Raw genomic sequence first — 25,841 nt, forward strand, 5'->3', positions numbered from 1 at the left:
TGCAACACTGATGAAGTACTTCCGCATTCCCCGCATGCTTTTTTGCTGGAGTGCTTTGCTGGAGTTTTTTTTATGGCCTCATAAATTAGTTAATTTAGCCTCCCCACACTTTAAGGTGGTACCTAATTTTCCTACTTGACAGATGCAACTGTCTTTCGGGTTGCAAAGGTCGACAACAGGCTTTACAATTGGTTGGAAACCTACTCCAACCCGGGCTGGCTTTGAACTCATGACCTTTTGGTCAGAGTGATCTTAATGCAGCTGACACTCAGCCAGCTGCAGCACAATCCCAGTGCATAGGGAAAACACTGGTTTTTCAGTGTTTTTTTTCTTGCTGTCTGGGTTTCACCTCACTTTCTGTCCCTGTGATCATTGGATTCTGAAAAAAATTGGCTTGTTGTGGAAACAAAGATTGGAGATAAAGATTCAGTGGAGAAATCCTTTCCCCATGATAACTTTCAGGGGTAGATTTCTCTTACTTCCTGATGTTTCATCCCAGTTGTAACTATGAGTCATTTGTAAGTCATGTGTTTGTAACTCGGGGACTGCCTGTTTATCATTACTTGTCCTCTCCCCGTTGATAGCTCTGTGGGTGAGGCTTGGGCCCCATCTATACTCCCATGTATACTCCAAAGAGGAGCTTTTATGTGGGGCCCCACAAGTTGCCATTCTATCTCCAGTGCGCTTTAATACCAGTATTTACATGAAGCCACTGGGAGAGATCATCCGTAAGCATGGGGCAGAGTGTTATCAGTATGACCTCACTACCTCTGAGGATGTTTCCATAGATGCAGGCGAAACGTCAGGAGAGAATGCCTCTAGACCATGGCCATATAGCCCGAAAAAACCTACAACAACCCACTGTTATCAGTATGCTGATGACACCCAAATGTATTTCTGCATTCCTTCCAAAACTGATTTAGCTAAGGATTCTGTGTCTCCACAGAACGAATGCCTGTAGCAGGTAATGGGCTGGATGAAGAAAAACAAATCCTGACAAAACAGGTACTTGCCATCAAGCTGGGGGATGGAAGTTTGTCAGTTCTGGATGGAGTTACACTCCTGAAAGACTGCTTGCAGAATCGTAGAGTTGGAAGAAACCTCACAGGCCATCCAGTCCAACCCCCTGCCAAGAAGCAGGAAATTTGCATTCAAAACACCCCCAACAGATGGCCATCCAGTCTCTGTTTAAAAGCCTCCGAAGGATCCTGGATCCATCTCTCCGAATTTCAGTGCATGTAGATGTGGCAGTCAGGAGTATTTATTAGCTTTGGCTGATACACCATCTGTGCTCCTTCCTAGATTTAGAGGACCTAAAGATGGTAGTGCATGCACTGATGACCTCATGTTGGACTTCTGCAATGTGCTTTACAATGGGCTACCCTTGTACCAAATTTGGAAACCAGCTAATTCAAGATGCAGCAGCCATCTAGGAGTGAACATATCACACCTATCCTAAAGTCACTCCACTGGCTGCCAATTAGTTTCTGGGAAAGTACAAGGTTTTGATCTTTAAAGCCCTACATGGTTTGAGTCCAGGTTACATAAAGGATCACCTTCTCCCATACAATGCACCCCACACACTTTGGTCTTCTGTGGGGCGTCTGCTCCAACCAGCTAGAACTCAACTGGCAACTACCACCCAGAGGATCTTTTCGTCAGCCGCCCATGACTGGAACAACCCACCGGAAGAACTAACAGCTAAATGAGCTGTCAGAATTTAAAAACCATGTAAAGACCTATTTTTTCTGGCAAGCCTACTCAATCTAAACATGAATGTTAAGTGTCCTTTGTTTGATCTCTGTTTTGTGTGTTTTAGTATGTAATTGTAGATACGTTTTGGTGTGTAATTTTTATGAAGGTTCATTTTAGTGTTTTTGCTGTGTATTTTAATTGTTTTGTAACCTGCCTTGAGCCATAAGGAGAGGCGGGTAAGAAGTATTATTATTATTATTATTATTATTATTTAATGCAGCTAAACGTAGACTTGTATAACATGGTCAGTGGAGTTCAAACTGCAGAATATGGCAGTCTTTGATAGTTGTCCATTGCAGTTCTGAGACAAGATTTTATTTATCATGTCAGAAGGAATTGAGAATACAGTTATAATGTATGAAAAACCACAAAGTTAAAACTTGGCATTATACTTAATTTCTTTTGACCAGAAGCTGGCCACTTTGAGTGCCTTCTGGTGTTGCTGTGAAAAGACCCTCCACTGTGCATGTGGCAGGGCTCAGACTGCATTGTAGTGAGTGGTCTGTGCTTTGCTCTTCTCCACATTTACATGTCATGGACTCCACTTTGTGGCTCCATTTCTTAAGATTGGCTCTGCATCTCGTGGTGCCAGAGCTCAGTCTGCTCAACACCTTCCAAGTCGCCCAGTTTTCTGTGCCTAGGGGGGAGTTTCTCATCTGGTATCAGCTGATTGAGATTCTGGATTTTAACCTGCCACTTTTGGACTCTCACTTGCTGAGATGTGCCTGCAAGTATCTCTATAGATCTTAGGAAGCTATTTCTTGGTTTAAGACTTGGTTATGTTGGCAGATATCTGAACAGAGGCTGGGCCGAAGATGTCGATGCCTTGGTCATTTCAATACCAGCTGCTACTTCTCAACAGATGTCAGGTGGTACAATATAGTATAATTTTCTAGCGATGTTGGGCATAGACATCCTATGATAATGTGGCATGTCTAATTAAGAGCCACATCCACTGTTTTAATGTGGTGGGATATACAAGGGTTGGAACCTTAATAGTGGCAACACTGCTGTAAAGACGCCATGCAACAAAACCAAAGAATGTCGCGTAAACCACGTTAGTTACATACCTACCTTAACTCTGAGCAAAAAGACTCGCCCTTCCTACATCATGCGCATACGGAGTGACACGAAGAACTGAGCCTCGAATTAGTTTACGGTCTAATAAGTGTCGTCACGATGTTTTCTAAACAAGAACAACAGAGATGGATAAAGATTGAATGTGCCAGAGGTCGTACAGCACGACAGTGTCATCAAGGTTTTCAAGAGGCTTGCAGGGAATCTGCATTGCCTTATAGAACAGTGGCAAGGTGGGTAAAAGCCTTCAACGAATGATGCCAAAATGTGGCAGACATGCATTGGTCAGGTCATCCTAGTGTCAGCAAAGCAGAAGTGAATGCTGTTGCTGCACTTGTAGACAGTGATCGACACCATACAATTCATGAGCTGGCCCAAAACACAGGATTTGCGCATATGACCGTACAACCTCTGGCACATTCAATCTTTATCCAACTCTGTTGTTCTTATTTCAAAAACATCTTGTCAACAGTTACTTTAGACTGCAAGCTAATACAAATCTCAGTTTTTCACATCACTCCACATGCCCGTAATGTAGAAATGGTGAGTATTTTTGCTCAGCGGTAAGGTAGGTATGTAACTAATGTGTGGTATACGCAACATTCTTTGGTTTCGTTGCATGGCGTCTTTACAGTAGTGTTGCCACTATTAAAGTTCCAACCCTCGTATTGCACACTGGGCTGGACATGTCAATGCTCTGGTCCTTTCGTTACAGTCTGCTATTTTCTGGCGGATGTCAAGGAGCCACCACCACACTCCGGGGCAGAGAGTTCCACTGCTGAACAGCTGTCACGGTGAAGAAGTTCTTCCTAATATTCAGATGGAATCTCCTTTCTTGTACAGGGTGAGGCAGCATAACTTCCTTTTTTAAAATGCGTACCATTCAGTCGGTTGAAGATGTGGTCTTGTTCGAGAGGCGGGAGTATAAATTTTTGTCCTGACACAGTTCAGTCGGCATCATGCGTTGGGACAGTGAGGAGCGTGCTTTTGCCATTGAGGCCTACTTTTCGAGCGGATTTGGAGTGGCCGGCCCGCTCTCCAGATTTGGCCCCTTGTGATTTTTTTCTATGGGTTTTTTGAAATCCCGTGTTTATGTGAACCGTCCAAGGACCCTACAAGATTTGAAGACCAACATCCAGGAAGAAACTGCCAACATAACGCCTGCTATGCTGGCAAGAGTCATGACAAAAGCCAAAAATCGGTTTACTCAGTGTATGGAGAATGGGGGACGTCACCTACCTAATTTGATCTTCAAAACTATGTAAAACAAAACTTTAGGTAGGCGCTTACATTACAAAAAAATAAAATAAAAATTCTGATTCATTCAATGGGTTTTATTAAGTTTTGAAAAAAGGAAGTTATGCTGCGTCACCCTCAAGTTTGAAGCCATTGCTCTGCGTCCTAGTCTTCATGACAGCAGAAAACAAGCTTGCTCCCTCCTCCCTATGACTTCCTCTCACATATTTATACATGGCCCTCACCATGTCTCCTAGAATCAAAGAGTTGGAAGAGACCTCATGGGCCATCCAGTCCAACGTCCTGCCAAGAAGCAGGAATATTGCATTCAAATCACCCATGACAGATGGCCATCCAGACTCTGTTTAAAAGCTTCCAAAGGAGCCTCCACCACACTTTGGGGCAGAGAGTTCCACTGCTGAACGGCTCTCACAGTCAGGAAGTTCTTCCTCATGTTTCTTGTAGTTTGAAATCATTGTTCCACGTCCTAGTCTCCAGGGAAGCAGAAAACAAGCTTGCTCCCTCCTCCCTGTGGCTTCCTCTCACATATTTATACATGGCTATCATATCTCCTCTCATCCTTCTCTTCTTCAGGCTAAACATGCCCAGCTCCTTAAGCCGCTCCTCATAGAGCTTGTTCTCCAGACCCTTGATCATTTTAGTCGCCCTCCTCTGGACACATTCCAGCTTGTCAACTTCTCCCTTCAATAGTGGTGCCCAGAATTGGACACAGTATTCCAGGTGTGGTCTATGCAAAGCAGAATAGAGGGGTAGCATTACTTCCCTAGATCTAGACACTAGGCTCCTACTGATGCAGGCCAAAATCCCATTGGCTTTTTTGCTGCCACATCACATTGTTGGCTCATGTTTAACTTGTTTTCCTCGAGGACTCCAAGATCTTTTTCAGACGTACTGCTCTTGGGCCAGGCATTGTCCCCCATTTTGTATCTTTGCATTTCGTTTTTTCTGTCTAAGTGGAGTATCTTGCCTCTCAACCTTCTCTTCAGGCTAAACATGCTCAGCTCCATAAGCCGCTCCTCATAGGGCTTGTTCTCCAGACCCTTGATCATTTTAGTCGCCCTCATCTCTCTTCAATTGTGGACTCCAAAATTGGACACAATATTCCAGGTGTGGTCTAACCAAGGCAGAATAGAGGGAGAGCATGACTTCCCTAGATCTAGACACTATGCTCCTATTGATCCATTGGCTTTTTTTGCCACCGCATCCCATTGTGGGCTCATGTTTAACTGGTTGTTCATGAGGACTCCCAAGATCTTTTTCACAGCGTTCAGAAGAGTCCCCTCAAAGCGCTGAGGTGCAGCTTGCAGTCCCTGATCAATCCCTATGGTTGGAAGAGCGGCTCCAAAGCAGTGGCGGGAAAAAGGAGGCCCGTGAAGATTAACCCCCGCCCCCTCCCGCTGGCACACCACCCGGAAGTCAGACTCCCTCCTCAGCCTCCGACTCTATGGTCGTGAGCCACGCGCGTTGCCCCATTCGTCCTTCCCGCGTCACGTGGGGAGGGCCTGGCGGGCAACGGAAGTGGCGCCAAGGGGCGATTAAAATGGCGGCGGCGTGAAGTTGCATGTTGTGGTGGGGGCCCCCGCTGAGTCCGTTGGCAGGAACCGCCCGTCTTCGCCGCCGCTGCCGCCGCCTCTTGGGCCTTCGCTCCCGCCGCCATGGCGGTGACCGTCACCCTCAAGACCCTCCAGCAGCAGACCTTCAAGATCCGGATGGAGCCCGAAGAGACGGTGAGCTCCCTCCCTGCCTGGCGCCCTTCCCGAATTAGCCCTCCCGCTTCCACGGAACTCACATTGGGTGATTTTATTCTCCATGGTGCAGTGGGTTAATCCCTTGTCCCAGCAGGACTGAAGACCGACAGGTCGCAGGTTCGAATCCGGGGAGAGCGTGGATGAGCTCCTTCCGTCAGCTTCAGCTCCCCATTGCGGGGACATGAGAGAAGCCTCCCACAAGGATGATAAAACATCAAAACATCCGGGCGTCCCCTGGGCAGCGTCCTTGCAGACGGCCAATTCTCCCACACCAGAAGCGACTTGCAGTTTCTCAAGTCGCTCCTGACAGGACAAAAAAATATTCTCCACTAGCCGTCCCTTGCCACACGTTGCTGTGGCCCACATAGGGGAGGTTTGGCCCAATTCTATCATTGGTGGGGTTCAGAATGCTCTGCGATTGTAGGTGAACTATAAATCCCAGCAACTACAACTCCCAAATGTCAAGATGGGGGTCACCCAAGATTATCAGGAAACATAATATTTTCTGTTGGTCATGGGTATTCTCTATGGGAAGTTTGGCCCAATTTTATCATTGGTGGGGTTCAGAATTGTAGGTGAACTATATATCCCAGCAACTATAACTACTAAATGTCAAGGTCTATTTCCCCCAAACTCCACCAGTGTTCACATTTGGGCATATTGAGTATTCATGTAGTTTGGTCCAGACCCATCATTGTTTGAGTCCACAGTGATCTCTGGATGTAGGTGAACTACAACCCCAAAACCAAAGGACACTGCCCACCAAACCCTTCCAGTATTTTCTGTTGGTCATGGGAAAACTGTGTGTCAAGTTTGATTCAGTTCCATCGTTGGTGAGGTTCAGAATGCTCTTTGATTGTAGGTGAACTATAAATCTCCGTAACTACAATTCCCAAATGACAAAATCAATTTTTTTGAGTGAAGGACATACATTGGGTTGTTAGGCATATTCTGTCCAAATTTGGTGTCAATTCGTCCAGTGGTTTTTGAGTTCTGTTAATCCCACAAACGAACATTACATTTTTATTGATATAGATAGGAGCCCCCGGTGGCGTAATGGGTTAAACCCTTGTGCCAGCAGGAGACTGACAGGTCGCAGGTTCAAATCTGGGGAGCGCGTGGATGAGCTCACTCCGTCAGCTCCAGCTCCCCATTGCGGGGACATGAGAGAAACCTCCCACAAGGATGATAAAAACATCAAAACATCCGGGCGTCCCCTGGGCAGCGTTCTTGCAGACGGCCAATTCTCTCACACCAGAAGAGACTTGCAGTTTCTCAAGTCGCTCCTGACAAGACAAAAAAATATATATTCTCCATAGTATTTATTTATTTATTTACCGTATTTGTATACCGCCTTTCTCAGCCTATCAGTGACTCAAGGCGGTTTCCAACAAAACAGTATACATAGTATCATAATACAATTTAAAACATTAAAATTACATAAATCACACAACAAGGCTGATCTGGCCGGGGTGGTCCATGCCTTGGTCACCTCTAGATTGGACTACTGTAATGCGCTGTATGTGGGGCTGCCCTTGAAAACGGCTCGGAAATTCCAACTGGTCCAATGGGCGGCGGCCAGGTTGTTAACTGGTGCTCCTTACAGAGAGAGGTCAACCCTCCTGTTTAAGGAGCTCCGTCTGATGTCCTTGGGGAGAAAGTTCCCCAAGGAGCTTGTCTGATTTCAGGAGCTTGTCTGATGTCCTTGGGGAGAAAGTTCCAGAGTCGGGGGGCCATTCATTTTCCGGTCCCAATTCAAGGTGCAGGTGCTCACCTACAAAGCCCTAAACAGTTTGGGACCTGCCTACCTGCGTGACCGCATCTCCGTATATGAACCCACACGATCCCTCCGTTCATCTGGAGAGGCCTGTTCGCGATCCCACCTGCGTCGCAAGTGCGTTTGGTGGGGACGAGGGACAGGGCCTTCTCTGTGGTGGCCCCCCGACTCTGGAACTTTCTCCCCAAGGACATCAGACAAGCCCCAATGTTGGCAGTCTTTCGGAAGAGCTTGAAGACCTGGCTGTTCCAGTGTGCCTTTCCAGAATAGGAATCTCCCAGTATCATGTCCCAAACGCACTTTACTAGAGATTTAAGATTGCCTGCACATCGCACCTACCCTAAAATCCTTACATTTCACCTGTCATGTCCAGCACTTTTAATTTTAGTCATTACATTTGGCCCGGCCCTAGTTTTAAATGTGTTATGATGTATTGTTTTTAATGTTTTATTGCTATTGCTTTTAATGTTTATTGGTTTGCTTTATGAATTTTATTGTTGTACATGTTATGCTGTTGTTTTATTGAGAGCCTTGGCCTTTGTAAGCCGAACCGAGTCCTTCGGGAGATGTTAGCGGGGTACAAATAAAGTTAATATCCTCCTCTGGACTCATTCCAGCTTGTCAACATCTCTCTTCAATTGTGGTGCCCAGAATTGGACACAATATTCCAGGTGTGGTCTAACCAAGGTAGAATAGAGGGATAGCATTACTTCCTTAGATCTAGACACTATGCTCCTATTGATGCAGGCCAAAATCCCATTGGCTTTTTTTGCCGCCACATCACATTGTTTGCTCATGTTTAACTTGCTGTCCACAAGGACTTCAAGATCTTTTTCACACATACTGCTCTCGAGCCAGGCATCCCCCATTCTGTATCTTTGAACTTTTTTTCTGCCTAAGTGGAGTATCTTGCATTTGTCACTGTTGAACTTCATTTTGTTAGTTTTGGCCCATCTCTCTAATCTGTCGAGATAATTTTGAATTCTGCTCCTGTCCTCTGGAGTATTGGCTATCCCTCCCAATTTGGTGTTCACTATCTTGTTGACAAAAAAAACAAACTTCAATGATCTCTTCAGATTTCTAAAGCTGGGTGAATTATGGAAACATACATTTGGGAGCCCACTTTGGGTATTGTGATAGACATGGGTATTCTCTTGAAATAGGAAATGGTAGCTTACACTGTACCTAATAATGAGGGGAGAGGGGCTGATTTCCTTTACCTTTACCTTTCTATTTCTGCCCCAGCCTTATGGAATTCCTTGCTGCCCTATATGAGAGCCATGCGTGACTTAGGACCTTTTACTCTAGCACTTAAGACCTGGCTTTTTTACTAGAGCATTCGATCTCTGTTAATTTTTAATTTCTGTATGTATGTATTTTATCTTTTACAATTTAGCTGTAAATCACCTAGAGCATTCTCGGATGGAGGGCAATTAATAAGTAATTAAATAATAATAATAAGATGATGATGATGATGAGAATAAAGGAATAATGATGTTATGTATTCACGTCCCACCTTCGCAGGGGTGGCAGACAGCAATCTTGCTTTCCTAAAGATTTTTAGAACCAAGGCCATTCTAAACCAGTTTCTTAACAGTGGGAATGAACACAGTTCTTTAAGCATTAGTTGTGTGTAAATGGCCGTATTGCCAAAGATTGTGGCAGGAAGCAGCTTTTCTCTGTCGGTAGAGAGCATGTGGTTGAACCAGCTTCCTCTTGGCCTGCAGGTCCGAGTTCTTAAGGAGAAGATTGAAGCTGAAAAGGGCAAGGAAGCTTTCCCAGTCTCGGGCCAGAAGCTTATCTATGCTGGCAAAATTCTGAGTGACGACGTCCCCATCAAGGAGTATAAGATTGATGAAAAGAACTTTGTGGTGGTAATGGTCACTAAGGTATGCTTCTCTTACCACAGGTGGTTATTTCTGCTTCAGCGGTTAACACTTGCAGAGCTGGAAAATAGAAAGTATGTTTCTGCTAGTGCAACTATTAGCTAGTTCATTGTGTCACGTTTGCAATAGCTAGTCCATGAAAGGTGATACTGAAAATGCCATGGCATTTTACTACTGATTCCTAGAGGGAGTTCTCTAGATCACGCACTCATAAAGTGCAGTTTGTTTAACTTATTCTGCAAATTGTGATGTTGAGGACTGCGTTGTATCCTCGCTAAAATCATTTCTTGATTTTCTCTTCAGAACAAAGCAGGCTTAGGAGCTCCTGCTCCTTCACCTAGTGAGGCCACGTCCACGTCAGAACCCATGCCATCTTCTGGGCAGACACAACTGCCCACAACGGCAGTTGTCTCACCCCCACCAGCTGCCCCATCAGGTGACGAAAAGCCTCCTGAAGAGCCAGTAACTATTCCCCCACAGGAATCCACAGTTAGGTAAGTTCACCTTTTTCTGGCATCCTCAACAATTTTCCAGCTGTTGGGGCGGATCTTTGAAATGGTCTTATGGAGGGAGCAATTTTAGACCTTAAAATACCATAATGCGGCACTGTTTGTATTTTGAGGCTTCTGAGAAAAAAACATCTGCTTACTCATATAGAACAGATGATCCAGGAATGGAGAAATAGAACAATTTGAAGTCAGTAGGGTCCTCTGGCTATTAGATTTTTGTTCCATGTTTTCCTTTAACATCAAAGCCCCATTCCCAGTTTACTTTGAAATCTACTTAGCAGGGACCCACATCAAAAGTGACCCATGTCCTCCCCTGAGAAAGAAAGAGGAAGCCAAGGATCTGTGACATTTGATTGAATTTCAAGGTACAGATATGGTTGGTAACTGACTTTATCAGACAGCTGTAAAGAGGACATTTGAAAGGATGCAACAAGGTCCATAAGATCACTTGGTCCAAAGAAACAGCCTCTTCTTATAGCCTGCTGTCTCAAAACTTTATGACTTTTCTCAGGATTCATAGAACCATAGAATCATTAAGTTGGAAGGCACCTCATGGGTCATCCAGTCCAACCCACTTTCAAGGAATTCTCTGTGGAAATTCCTTGAGATCTGACAGTTTTATTAGGAATAACAGTCCTAGAATCATAGAATCAAAGAGTTGGAAGAGACCTCATGGGCCATCCAGTCCAACCCCCTGCCAAGAGGCAGGAACATTGCATTCAAATCACCCCTGACAGATGACCATCCAGCTTCTGTTTAAAAGCCTCCAAAGAAGGAGCCTCCACCACACTCCAGGGCAGAGAGTTCCACTGCTGAACGGCTCTTCCTCATGTTCAGGTGGAATCTCCTCTCTTGTAGTTTGAAGCCATTGCTCCGCGTCCTAGTCTCCAAGGAAGCAGAAAACAAGCTTGCTCCCTCCTCCCTGTGACTTCCTCTCACATATTTATACATGGCTATCATATCTCCTCTCAGCCTTCTCTTCTTCAGGCTAAACATGCCCAGCTCCTTAAGCCGCTTCTCATAGGGCTTGTTCTCCAGACCCTTGATCATTTTATTTGCCCTCCTCTAAAATGATCAAGGGTCTGGAGAACAAGCCCTATGAGGAGCGTCTTAAAGAGCTGGGCCTGCACCTATTGACTTGTGAGGGTATGAGAGGGATGGGAATTTTGTAGGGAAGCCCGCAGTTTGCTGCTTAGGGAATTGTCAACTCTTCAATTTTCTTGTCCAGTTATCTGGAAGGACCCAGCTACTATTTCTCTCTCTTAAATTTGCAGCTCTATTCCCCCTTCAGGTAGCATGGGACGTGAAGATGACGCAGCGTCCACTTTAGGTAGGTGAGCACCTTTCCTACACTTGCTACAAGAGCAAGTTCTGAGCTGTTTAGCTGCAGGTTGTTCTTTATCATTGGGACTACGCGATTCCTTTTCCTTTGATAAATCTCTAGTGTCCAAGATGTATTTAGCTTATTGAACACAGAGATTTGTTTATTAGATGCTGCCCTCTGGTGGTCACTACTGGTTAAAACACCTTTCCTTCAAATAATGCTGAAATAGAAATGAAATATGCAGTAAAGCTGTTTTCAGCTTAGCTGCGAAGATTCAACAGTGGTTTATAGTTAGAATATTTCCATTACTTTTTGGAGTTTTTTTTAAGGAAGGAAAGAAGTAGTCCTGTACTGAAGGTTTAAGTTAAAGGTGAATGAGGTGCCTGGAAAAGCTGCAGACATCTGCCATAGTTGAAACCTTTGTTGGGCAATTTGCTTCATCATCAATAGAAGCCCCTTAGTGGATCTCATTTCAAGTCCCAAACACTGCTGTCCATCATGGATATCTTGGCATACATCCAATATATCAGTGATATATTCCCTGCACCAGATGACCCACCTGCAACTTAGCTTGTTTGAGCATGTTGTGGCTTTTATCGAAGGAGCAAGAGATGTCTTAGAGCAGGGGTCCTCAAACTTTTTAAACAGAGGGCCAGGTCACAGTCCCTCAAACTGTTGGAGGGCCGCATTATAATTTGAAAAAAACATGAATGAATTCCTATGCACACTGCACATATCTTATTTGTAGTGCAAAAAACACTTAAAAACAATACAATAATTAAAATGAAGAACAATTTTAACAAATATAATGTAGTATAGCATGATAGTGACGTTACTACTACTGGTAGAAGGGTTCTCAGGTGTTGCGCAGGTGTTGGAGGAGGAGGAGCAGCAAAAGCGGATTAGAGGCATATTCATGGCTCCAACTGATTCAGAGTCCTTTGAGCGTTTCTCAGATTGTGAAATGGGGGAAGGAGAGGAAAGCAGGGGAGTTAAGCGGTCTACTCGAGAACAAGAATCAGATGAGGAGATCCAAAAGAAGCATATCAGTGATATACTTAGCGCTCCAACAGAAGATGAAGACTTTGTGGGTTTTGAAAGGAGTGATGGGACTGTTTAATAAACCTTTGTTTGGACCTTTTATACTGTGTTTGGCATTCTTGAGGCTTCTGGGTCTTGACATATAAACTTATTAGTATTTCAATGAGAAGTGTGGGCCTGCTTTTGGCTGACAAGATAAGGTTGTTGTTGTGTGCTTTCAAGTCGTTTCAAACTTAGGTTGACCCTGAGTGAGGGCCAGGTAAATGACCTTGGAGGGCCGTATCCGGCCCCCAGGCCTTAGTTTGAGGACCCCTGTCTTAGAGCTATGCCTTTGTGAAACAAAAAGTTTCAGTCTTGCTGCTCTTTCTGGAAGAGGATTAGTGACTGAAATTTGGAGGTTTCTTATATGCCTTCCAGTTCAGGGCATTCGAGGAGAGACAGACTTAAATCTTAATATTGTTTTTAGTTATCAGAAGAGTTACGGATTTAGAATTGGAAATTTAGTTTCGGTGCCTAAAATACAAGATCTCTTACTTTTTAACTCTTGGTATGTGGAGGCTGCAATTACTCATGGCACTGTGGCTGGTAATGGCAAGCTGGTTTGTTGCCTTCTAGTCCAGCGTCCCATCCCGCTGTTCTCCCCATATTCAAAGACCTGATCATAATATATCTTCCTCTGATGCAAAACTCTTCCAATTCTGCTCCCAGTTACTGGCTCAGAGTATGAGACGATGCTGACAGAAATCATGTCCATGGGCTACGAGCGAGAGCGGGTAGTGGCAGCACTGCGGGCCAGCTACAACAACCCCCACCGTGCTGTGGAGTACCTGCTAACGGTGAGGAGATTGATTAGGCAAATCCTACCAAGTTCACCAAGATGATTTCCTCCTGTTTTTCAAACAAAGTGTGGTTTTATGGATCCTGCCTTCCTTCCCCCTTGTGTCACTGGCTATCATCATTTTCTATACTCTGTGCCACATGTCTTATTACTAGATTGAATCATGCAAGATAGGCACACAAGGCTTTCCACACCATGGCAGACCTATTCCTTTGAAGGGCAACTGCATAATGGATGTCTAGTTTTGTGCATGTCACTCACTCTTGGCTTTATGCTTCTGAAGAAATAAAGGAGGACTATGGAGTGTCAGCCTATGAAAAAACATGCCTTTCGAAACAGATCTTTGGTTAGTTCAGTAACATGCAAAGGGCTAATTTAGTTATTATTTTATGTACTACATTTATATACCACTTTCCTCCCCCTGAGGAAACTCAAAGTGGTTTCCAACATAATAAAGGCAAAATTCAATGCTGTACATACATGTGAAAACCAAAACATAATAGCTAGACAATAACAGCTATATAAATAAACATGTAATGTTCGTTTGTGGTATTCACAGAACTCAAAAACCACTGGACAAATTAACACCAAATTTGGACATCATATATCTAATAACCCAATGTATGTCCTTCACTCAAAAAATTTTGATTTTGGGAGTTGTAGTTGCTGGGATTTATAGTTCACCTACAATCAAAGAGCATTCTGAACTCCACCAATGATGGAATTGAACCAAACATGACATACAGGACTCCCATGACCAACCTAAAACACTAGAAGGGTTTGGTGAGCATTGACCTTGACTTTGGGAGTTGTAGTTCACCTGCATCCAGAGAGCACTGTGGACTCAAACAATGATGGATCCGGACCAAACTCTACACGAAGACTCAATATGCCCAAATGGTGGAGTTTGGGGAAAATAGAATCTTGACATTTGGAAGTTGTAGTTGCTGGGATTCATAGTTCACCTACAATCAAAGAGCATTCTGAACCCCACCAACAATAGAGTTGGGCCAAACCTCCCACACAGAACCCCCATGACCACCAGAGTGGGCCACAGCAAGGCGTGGCAGGGGATGGCTAGTACAACTATAAATTAAAAACCTAACCATATTAAAACATAAAATAACATTTGGACATAAAACATAAAAATTAAAACATCGATAATACAATAACATTTATATTAAAATCCCACCTGTGAACAATTTAATACAGTTATTAAAAGCATGCCATTCAAAATCAAATCCGTGGTCGTTCCATTGGTCCATTCACTATTCCTTATTCTCATACTGTCTGAAAGCTTGGTCACATAACCACGGTTTTTACTTTATTTCTGAAGGTCAGGAGTGAGGGGGCTGCTCTAATTTCACTAGAGAAGGAGTTACATAGCTGAGGGGTCATCACTGAGAAGGCCCTGTCTCTCGTCCCCACCAGTCGCACTTGTGAGGAAGGTGGGATCGAGAGCAGGGCCTCCCCAGAAGATCTTAATCTTCGAGGTGGATCATAGAAGGAGAAACGTTTGGACAGGTAAACTGGGCCGAAACTGTTTAAGCCTTTACAAGCTAAAGGCAGCACTTTGAATTGTGCTCAGTAGCAGATTGGCAGCCAGTGGAGCTGGTGTAATGGGATTTGCAATCTCCCTATATGCTGCCCCAGTTAGAAATCTGGCTGCAACCCATTGGACCACTTGAAGTTTCCTAACAGTCTTCAAAAGCAATCATGGTTTGAGTGAGGGATATTCTGCTTCAATAATGGCATCTCTGATTGAGTTGCAAAGTGGAAGTGTCATCCTGGGGCCCCATGGGGACTTGGAAAGTTACATTTTCTGCCTTACCCCTCTGTAGTTTTTTTAACCTTTTAATATTTGGGCAACAATTTCATCATTTTTCTCCCAATATAGCTTCAGGCATGTCTTGGGCAACCTCTGGGTGTTAGAAAGGCATTTTGACCTTGATAGCACTCTCCCCAGATCCTCCTAATGCTGCCAGGAGGCCTATGGGGCAATTTTAGCAAAATAAATTTGGTCCAAAAGAAGCAACCCTAGTGGACTGGGGGCCCATCCAGACAGACCCAAAAACTGTGATCTCAGTTTTTATCGGAGATTTCGTTTGGACAAATTAATTCCAAATTAATTAGATGCCCCATTCGATCTGGGCCTTCCTGAAAAATCCCGGTCTAATGAGATATTGGGCCTGTGGAGACTCACTCCTGGCACTACCCGGGGGTGAGTCTCCACTGCCATCTCACACATTTTGTAACTAGTGGATTTTAACGTCAAGATAAGTGATTTTAATGCTTTTGTATGTGTATGGTCTAATATGTTTTGGCATTGAATGTTTGCCATTTATATGTTATGCTCCGCCCTGAGTTCCCTTCGGGGTGAGAAAGATGGAATATAAATGCTTTTAATAAATAAATAATAAATTTTGGGCACCTGGAGTCTAAAGGTGCAGGTTGGCATCTCCCCTGAAGCAAGCCCCGAAAACAGTTACAAGGTCTCTTGGAAACAAAAAATGATGTGCAAGAAGACCGCGGGGGAGTGGGGATTTTGTTCATTGCCCGTCCCATCTCCTTGCATGTAATTTTCTAGCACCAGGTATATACTCGTAGCCAGAACTCAAAATAGAACAGAGTATCATATACCACTGAGCCAAAAACCTATATCTCCCAAGGAGAACAAATTCTCAAGTGTATAACTTTTCCACCAGAAGAAGACCTGAAGTAAGGCCGAAACCGGTTGTGGGCGGCTGATCTATAAGCTACTCAACATAAGAAGATACGATATTGACATTATTCTAAAGAGACTGTACCAAAATTTACATAATATTGTTTGATATCACTGTGAAATTGAACAGTATAACATGTCTATATAACTGCTTGCTGAATTCTATTATTGTTTACTTTATGTATAAGTGGTAATTTTGTTGTATGTACATATTCAGGAACCCATTTATATTATGCCTAATTTATGAGCCAGTAGCAGACACTACCCACCCCCCTTTTAACTTTGATGAATTGATCCAGTATCTATTTATCCCGACAGTATATGTGAGGTCAAAAGTCTTGGGGCCTAGGCATGATTGTATTCATGTTTACAGTCTCATGGTCACACTTAAAGCTTGTGGCAGTGTTTTTTATGCTATAAATACAGTGTTGAAAAACATGGCTTGCAAATGGTTCTACTAATTTTATTTATTTATTTTGCTTTTCAGGGCATCCCCGGTAGCCCAGAACCAGAGAGAGGTCCCATTCAGGAGAGCCAGCCTCAAGAGCAACCAGTACCAGAAGGTAGGTTGTCTTTTCCCTGCCTCCATTGAGATAAATTCCAGGAGTGGAAGGCCTGTGGAAAGTAACCGGGTAGATAACTAGATCCCAGATATTGCTGCTGGCATGGTGGGAAAGTGCTGGCCATTGCAGAAGAGTTAATAGCACAACGACTTCTGCATTCTTCTCCAAGTCCTTATCTTCTGTTTGGTGCTTTTTTGGTGGGTGAGGTGCATGCCATTAACAATCCTTTGGCTTACAGGAGAGAATCCTTTGGAGTTTCTACGAGACCAGCCCCAGTTCCAGAACATGCGGCAAGTGATCCAGCAGAACCCAGCTCTTCTCCCAGCCCTGCTTCAGCAGTTAGGCCAAGAGAACCCTCAGCTGCTGCAGGTAACAGAAACGGAGGGGCTTGCTTTCTTGTTGGGGAAAGAACTGCAACAACCACACCACCTAGTTTGAGTGAGAAGCCTAACTTTGTCTCCATGGTCAGGAAAAGGATGCCACAAACGACAACTAAGGGAAGGGTTGTTGTAGGTTTTTTTCAGGCTGTATGGCTATGTTCTAGAGGCATTCTCTCCTGACGTTTCGCCTGCATCTATGGCAAACATCCTCAGACCTCACAACCTCTGAGGATGCTTCCCATAGATGCAGGCGAAACGTCAGGAGAGAATGCCTCTAGAACATGGCCATATAGCCCGAAAAAACCTACAACAGCCCAGTGATTCTAGCCATGAAAGCCTTCGACAATAAACTAAGGGAAGCATATCTCCCATATTCTCTCTGGGTTTTTGTTTGTTTTATTAGTATCCCAATAGAGGTAGAAGGCAGATTGGAGCATATCTGCCTCCTTCATCTTTTAACTAGATAGCTTCACTTCTGCATCTGTGTCAGCCAACTCATGATGGCTTTGGCCACTATAACTGTGCCCTGGTGTTTTTAGTGAGTGTATGATGCCCCAGAGTTCTTCCATTAAAGTAGATGTTGGCAACTGTGGCTTGAGGGTAGTTTTCTGCCCCAGGCCTATCCGTTGCCTGTGTAGGTGGTCAAAACAAAATAAACAAAACTGTTGACAAGAAATCAACTTCTAGGTTAGAAAGCAATTTTTTTTATTAAATTATGACAGAGGTTGTAATATATGCCCCTTTTTTAGGTTGACCCCCCCCCCCCTTCAGCTTATACTTTATTCAAGGTTATTTATTATTTTTCTCATTATTATTTTTATTATATTTATTATTTTACTCTATTTTTACATTTACATTATTTTACTCTATTATTGTTCTTATTAATATATTTATTAATTTACTCTATTATTACTGTTATTATTACATTTACGTTATTTTACTCTATAGTTATTATTTTTATTACATTTATTATTTTACTCTATTATTATTAGAAGGATATGTAAGCACATTTACATTGAAGAAGGTTAGAATAATAATTTAATCAGAGTTGGACTGTCTTATCTTACAGTTTTATGTATGTGAATATTCAAAAACATTTAACCTACTGATGTCTCCATTAATATAATTTTATTGTTATCTCCTTTTTTGTTTTGAAAGTTACCTGTAGCTGCTGCATTTCCCACCCTCAGCTTATACTCGAATCAATAAGTTTTCCCAGTTTTTTTGTGGTAAAATAAGGTGCCTCAGCTTATACAGGGCGAGGCAGCATAAATTCCTTTTTTCAAAACTTAATAAACCCATTGTATGAATCAGAAATTTTTATTTTTTTTTATAATGTAGGCGCATACCTAAAGTTTTGTTTTACGTAGTTTTGAAGATCAAATTAGGTAGGTGATGTCCCCCATTCTCCATACACTGAATAAACCGATTTCTGGCATTTGTCATGACTCTTGCCAGCATAGCAGGCGTTATGTTGGCAATTTCTTCCTGGATGTTGGTCTTTAAATCTTGTAGGGTCCTTGGACGGTTCACATAAACATGGGATTTCAAAAAACCCATAGAAAAAAATCACAAGGGGCCAGATCTGGAGAGCGGGCCGGCCACTCCAAGTCCGCTCGAAAAGTAGGCCTCAACGGCAAAAGCACGCTCCTCACTGTTCCAACGCATGACGGCGACTGAACTGTGTCAGGACAAAACTTTATACTCCCGCCTCTCGAACGAGATCACTAGCGCTCCACTACGTCTTCAACCGACTGAATGGTGCACATTTTAAAAAAGGAAGTTGCTGTACCCTGTATATGGTTCAGCTTATACTTAAGTATGTATTGTACTTGAAATGGAATTATAGCATCTAAGAGTTTCCAGGAGTGGCGGCTCACACCACTAGCACCCCAATCCCATTATTTGGGCAGAAGGAAGGTAGCCTGGAGGGCTTAAGGGCTCCAAAAGCAGATTATGCTTGCCCACCCATCCTTACCAACCATTCTGTTTCAGCATCTCCCTTGTTCTGTGGATTTGTCTATCTTAGGCCTTAGCTGGGGTTGGGAAGTGGTGGTCCCTTTGCTATTGTCAATATAGATGAGCAAACTGAAACAGCAGGTGCAGTGTGTGGTGGGACTAGAGGAGAGGGTCCTAAAGACAGCAATTATTATTATTATTATCTTTATTTGTACCCCGCTAGCATCTCCCGAAGGACTCGATGCAGCTTACAAAGGCCAAGGCCACAATAAAACAACAATATAACAATTACATATAAACCAAAAGCAATGATGGACTATAGTGAGGAACTCAAGCCTAGTAAACGAGCTGTAAGGCATTTCCCTCCCGTTGTCACCTCAGCCTTCCTCCAGATTGGAAACTATTCTTAGAAAGGTCCTGTGGAGAAGTTTGGCATTCCGGTATTACCCAACACTAAGGAGTAGGCGTATGCACAGTGCTTGATAACCATCTTTGTTCCTCTTCCAGCAAATCAGCCAGCATCAGGAACAATTCATTCAGATGCTAAACGAACCCCTGGGAGAAATGGCCGACATTGCAGATATTGAAGGAGAGATGGGTGCTATTGGAGAAGAAGCTCCTCAGATGAATTACATCCAAGTCACACCTCAGGAAAAAGAAGCCATTGAAAGGGTAAAATTGTAGGATTTGAGTAACAGATGTTTAACTTGACCTCTAATACAATTGTCCCTCCATATTTGCAGGGTTAGTGGCGCAAGAACAAGGGAAAAATGGGAAAACCACAAATACAGTGGGGATAAAGCTTGCTTGTGGAGCCGGCAGGTGTGGTGGAGTCTCCCTGGAGGACTGGAAAAATGTGTTCCACAATCACTCCACTTTCTCCAAAACCTAGTGCCGCTGCATGGACATTCACACACCAACTCTGAGGAAGAGGAAGGGAGGAACAGGCATTTGCAATCCCTGCCCCTTTTCTCGATGCCTGAACTGATGGGCCTCTGGATAAAGGGGAAAGGGGACAAACAATTGCAGTCACCACCAATCTCTCCTGAAGCTTGGGCTGCTGTTTGAACATCATATGTACATTCCTACAGCAGCCCTCACCTTAGGATAGAGGGATGGTGAGTGATCACAACTGTGTGAATGATGTCACATAGCAGTCCTGCACTTTGGAAGGAAGGTCGCTGTTACTCTGTCCTTCTGTCTTATCCCCTCCTCACAGAGCAGAAGCAATATTTATTTACTTATTTATTTATTTATTTATTTATTTGCTTTATTTCTATACCGCATATTTCAGCCCAGACAGGCGACTCTATGCGGTTTATCATTTATAAATCGCTTTTCTCAGCCCTCGGGCGACTCAAAGCGGTTAACAATAGCAAAAATTCAATGCTTGACATCATAGAAAAACAGTTAAAAACGATTAAAAATAGTAACATAATAAACAGTTAAACATCAGTATAACATCTCATTAGCGTCCCAAAATCAAGATCCAATCTCATCCGTTGTTCCGTATTCCTATGTTCATTACACTGCCTATTCAAACGCCTGCTCGAACAACCAGGTCTTCACTTTCCTCCTAAATGCCAATAGGGAGGGGGTCGATCTAATTTCTGTAGGAAGGGCGTTCCACAGCTGAGGGGCCACCACTGAGAAGGCCCTGTCTCTCGTCCCCGCCAGACGTACCTGTGATGCAGGCGGGACCAAGAGCAGGGCCTCCTCAGATGATCTTAATGTCCTAACTGGTTCATAGGAGGAGATGCGTTCGGACAAGTAAGTTGGGCTCCCTTTGGCAACTGCCCCAGGGAGCCAATTCACTGGTTTTATTTGAAGTAAGATCTCTCCAGTTTCTGAGCTTTCCCAAAACAACTTTTCCTGACTTCCTTAATTCTTTCTGAGTAGAACTTTGGCACAATTTTTTACTATTACCAAGAAGACTCAAGGTCCGTAAATGTAATTCTGAGACCCTTAGTATAGTTAACAGGTGGCTTTATGACTGAGTACATCTTCTATTTTTAAAAAATGGGGTTGGGACACTCTTTAACATATACAAATGCCAATGCTGCTGCTCGCTTTGGTTTGTACAGAATCACAGTTCTCAAACTTGGGTCTGTCAATGCTGCTCGATTCCAGTTCTTGAAATTTCTTTGCCACTGGCCGTGCTAGCTGAAAATTCTAGTGATTGACGCCAGCATCTAGGGACCTATATTTGAGAAACATTGCTGTAGAATGATACGCAGGATACAGTGGAATGGATAGGCCTTGCAGTTTAACTTTTGGATGCTATTTAGTGTCAAAAGTGTAATTTTGAATAGTGGGTTAAGTTAGGTTTTAATAACTACTTGTATTGGTTTTTAGTTTCGATTTTATAATTTTGTTGAAGTTTGAAGTGTACAACCCCTTGGGTTGATGTGAATGTACCGGGACTGGGTCCCCATGTTGTGATCTGGTCATCGACCGTAATAAACTTTACTCCTACATCTGACACTGTGCAGTTACCAAACCATGTGCAGATGCAGTAGGTTAGGACACTCCCTAATGCTTTTTTGCAATTGGGTAGCTTTCCCCAGGTTGCAATCATAGGGCTAACGACCTATCAATCGTCATTAGAGCCTTTAGATCCACCCTTTTCCCCAGGTTTGGAGGGAAAAGGGGACTTTTAGTTCAGTCTCACAGTTTGGAGCCCTACTGTAGGATGTGTGGGCTTTTCTCTACTGTGGTAGAAAACAAGGTCAGTAGGAAGTCTTTATTTTGGTTGTTAATTTCAATGTTATTTTAATGTTTTCCTGTTCTCTCTCTTTCTCCCCCCCCCCCTTCCCCAGTTAAAGGCCCTGGGCTTCCCCGAGAGCCTGGTGATCCAGGCATATTTTGCTTGTGAGAAGAATGAGAATCTGGCGGCCAACTTCCTGCTGAGTCAGAACTTTGATGATGAATGATAAAGGAAAAGAGTTTTATATAAAATTCTCTATATAAATATTCGTTTATTTAAAGGGGCACTACTTGGGCTGGGGATGATATGATTTTAGAATATCCCAGATGAATTGCTGGCTGGAGGAGAATACTCTAGCTTAGAAACTGAGCAGTGGAGAAAAAAAAGCAGAATAAATGGACCTTTTCTTCCCTCCCCCCTAAAAACAACAAACAACCCATCAGCGACTGTATTTGAGCCCAGCTGCATCCCACAACAGTGCTTGGACTGGCAGGCAGAGTGTTCAGGGAAAGGTTGACACAGCAGATGGGTTCTATTGGACCTTCTCCCATCTGAGCTGATTGCGTGTGTGCAAACAGATTGCTCTTTTGTTTGCAAATCTCCCCCCGCCAGCGCACAGTACTAAAGCCTAAATATGTCTATGCCTGTCAGCTAATTCTTTCCACCCCTGGCCCTTGAAATATGCCCAGTTGTCCATCTCTGTTCCAAAGAGCTGTGCGTCCTAGGTGGCTGACTTGCCTTCAGATGATATTTTTGAGAGCTGTGCCTACGTTGAAGAGGCAAAGCTCTACATTGAAGAGGCACGGCTCTACATGGTGGGGAAATATTTTGTGATATTGCACACAGACACAGCACATTCCCTATGCTGTTGCTGCCTCTGTCTCCATCGTCTGTTAGGCACTTCTCACCTTGAACCTGCAGCTCTCTGACACTGTCTTTCAGTTTACTCTCACAAGAAATTTTCTGAATCTTTGATTTTTCCCTTTTTCTGTGACAGTACAGGGTTTTGGCCAGCTGCTCTGCACTACCAGAAATATGGCTGAATTATCTTTAAAATCTCTTCTGAAGTTGCTTAAGCAAGGTTTTCAAGATTCAACACTCATGTAATTTATTGCTCAATATAGTTTGATTTTCAGTCATTTAATTTTAAGCTTTTGAAACTTGCAAACCTAGCGCAGTAGCAAAAGCGAAAGGCGGAATACATTTTTACAAAGCCCTGTAGTTGCTGAATCTCTTAAAGTGGCTATTTTGGAGCGGATACATATTGAATGAAACTCATTTCTGTGTTGTGGAAGTTTGAAGGAAACAGATATTTTCTAGTATTAACTTGATTTTCTCTTGTTGAAACCATACTTGTATTTTCAATACCCTTTTCCCCTAATGAAGCCCCATTTGTAGTTTGGGATACAAAATCTGTGTTTTAGACATGGGGGTGGGCAACTTTTTTTTAATTTTGAGAAAAAGTCAAATTGACATTTTCAAAGATCTACTTTAATAGGAAAATGTGTAAAAAAGAAAAATCCTGTTTTACTGTACCTTTTTTGAAACTTGCATTTGAGTACATATGGACATATCCTGAATGAACTTATCAAAAAGATTGTTTAAATTTTGGGCTTTTCAGTCCCTGCTTGCCCAGAGAAATTGACACTTAACTGTTAACATGGGCAGATACAACACTGCAGAGTCTTTCCCAGTTTAGATCATCCTACACCTTTATGTGGGGATGTTGGTCAAAGTTGTTTCTGGTTTGAGCATCAATAAAACTGTCAGTTACCACCTGTAAACCCCTGTTTGCTTTGATAAATGATGCCATTGACTGTTGCCTTTCTTTCCTCCACCTCTTTTCTGTCTGGAAGTCCAACTCAGCCCACGCCCACTGCAAACAAAGCCAGAGTATTGCCTCTATGCCTCAAAAATAAATTCTGAAGCCATACATTTCTCCTAAATTGTGTGATATTGTTGTGTGGCTATGAGTGACAGTATGCAATAGGTTCCGAGTAAGCTAAATTGATTTGATTGTAACAATGGTGGGGGAAGGCATGGAGGAGGCAGAAACTACTAATCCTTAAGTGTGAAAATCTGTCGATTGATAAGAGACTTCCTCTAGGAAAGATCCAAAGGGGGAAAGGATCATTTGGTTGGATAAGCAAAGCTGCTTTCTTGGCTGTGCTGAAGTAACCCAGTTTGTTAAAAGCTGAAGGTCCTTTTCTAAGCAGCAGCAGATCTCAGCATGTTAGGCGCAACTGACTTCTGGATGCTGTTCAGAAGTCTTTTCCTCTGGATCTTATGGTTTGTCTTAGACATTCAGGCAGCATAGTGAAGTCTTCCGGCCAAGAAAACAGGAGGGGTTGCTGGTTGCTATAGAAAAATTTTTCAACTTGAGAGTGAGATGCATCTCTATACATTTGCAGCCCATATACTTGCTCCAGCTCCAGAAAAATGCTGCAGCTGCAGTTGCTGCCTTCTAACTCCAAACCAGTGGTACATACATGTTTGGGTACACTGATGAGATGTTGAATGTATTGCTCAACAGGGAAATCTGAGTTTTTTTTAATGTTGTGCCTAAGATCCTGGAATTTCACAAAAAGGAGGCACCTGTGTGTAGCTGCGTACCTCTTCCCATAGGAATAATAATAAACAAATACACGCAATCTTGGTTAACTTGCAAAATGTATATGAGTGCTGAAATTTAACTCCCTGGCACTAATTTTTCTCACACAATCGATCAATCGGTTTTCTGTCTCAGATCTTCATGTGAAAACTGCCGCCACATATTTTGCCAGATAGAGGTGAAGAGGAAAAGGAATAGCTTGTAAAGAAGCATTTTGATTGGCTTTGCTGAAAAATTTCTAAGTCTGATGAAAGACTTCCCAATTATCCCTTTTCAGGAAGTGGGATAATTGAATTTTAGGGTTGACTTAAAGTTCTTTGTTTGAATGCAAAGCATTGAGGGTTATCCTTCGGTTTCCCTTCCATCCTGGGTTGGCTTGGAGAGCTTCTCCTCTATGCTTTTTCTGTCTCAGGTTGAAATGTTTTGGGTAATGTGAATGAGGTGTGAAATAAATAAGTTGCAGAGGCCACATAGTGGCAGGAAAGAGTGTGGATCTCCTTTATTTCCTAGTGAATCAGGAGAATTTGGTTGTGAAATGCTCTGACCAAGAGATGAAATGCACACAGAAGAATTGTTTTCTATTCAGAAAAATATGGAGAGATACTGCCAACAGAGTAATATATTCACACTCTGTTTGGTTAATAAATTACGAAGGGTATTTTTAAAGTAAGGTCCATTGGAACATAAGTACACAACGAAAGTTTATTTCAAAAAAGTAAATTTATTTTCCGAAAGTACATACTTCACTCTATTTTTCAACATCGTTGCCAAGTTTGTTCAAACACTTATCATACCTCTGAACCAATTTTAAAATAGCCTCTTCATAAAAACTTGCTGCCTGCTCCGATAACCAAATAGTCTGTAATCAAAGAAGGGCGACCGGAGCGGTCCTCATCATGGACGTTGTCACGGCCATCTTTGAATTGTACCCACTTATGCACTTTGCTTTCACTCATAACGGTATCACCGTACACTTCACAAATCTGTCGATGAATTTCTGCAGCAGGTAGGTTCCTTGCTGACAAAAACCGTATCACTGAGCGAACCTCACATGCGGAGGGTGAATTGATAGTCTTAAACATTTTTAAAGCGCAGAACAGAACCGTACAGGTTAGCTACAGAGCGGAAACTGAGCACAGTTGTTCCCGAGTCATGCCAGTACATGACGCATACGCTCGTTGCGGTATGCGCGCGAACTACTAGTGTCTACAACAAAACGGACCTTACTTTAAAAATACCCCTCGTATTTATCTGTTGGGTCTCAGACAGAGCAAGTTGAGGGTGAAAGATGCAGACCTGCTTTGGACCATGGAATAATACGTTTGCAATGCATTGTCTGGGGTATTAGGTCCTAGCAACTGATCAGCCTGATTGTCATAGGTTTCTTGTCAATTCCAGAAGCTAGTTGTTTCTCCTTCTACTGCGACAGAACAGTAGGAGCTTGATTCATTCAGCCAGAAATGTATCTCCTGCCCTTTGGAGGCGCTCTTTGGAGGACGATGGGATCCATACAGTACCCCCTTCTACTTAGCACCAGCTGGCACCTTTACTCAGCAATGCAGCAGTGCAGAGCCTGCTCATGTTTGTCTGGATGCTGCGATGTTTCCTCCGGCAGGCCTCCTGTGTGCACCATGTGCAGGACTGGCTCACTGAAATGGGTGGTTTTTGGTGCCCAAAGAAACTTGGC

The 25,841-nt window shown here is 43.2% G+C and overlaps 1 protein-coding gene across 1 annotated transcript; it reads left to right on the forward strand.

The window, feature by feature from the left end:
* The first annotated feature begins 5,580 nt into the window (after window positions 1-5,580).
* Window positions 5,581-24,638, forward strand: RAD23A (RAD23 homolog A, nucleotide excision repair protein). Its single transcript, XM_060763592.2, has 9 exons — window positions 5,581-5,816; window positions 9,342-9,503; window positions 9,804-9,994; window positions 11,284-11,339; window positions 13,083-13,210; window positions 16,422-16,497; window positions 16,736-16,866; window positions 19,344-19,508; window positions 21,656-24,638. Exons 1-9 carry the CDS (start codon window positions 5,745-5,747, stop codon window positions 21,767-21,769), a joined length of 1,095 nt encoding a protein of 364 aa, XP_060619575.2. The 5' UTR covers window positions 5,581-5,744; the 3' UTR covers window positions 21,770-24,638.
* The last annotated feature ends 1,203 nt before the right edge of the window (window positions 24,639-25,841 follow it).

This window comes from Anolis sagrei, chromosome 2 (genome assembly GCF_037176765.1).
Source record: "Anolis sagrei isolate rAnoSag1 chromosome 2, rAnoSag1.mat, whole genome shotgun sequence".
In the NCBI taxonomy this organism is placed as follows: domain Eukaryota; kingdom Metazoa; phylum Chordata; class Lepidosauria; order Squamata; family Dactyloidae; genus Anolis; species Anolis sagrei.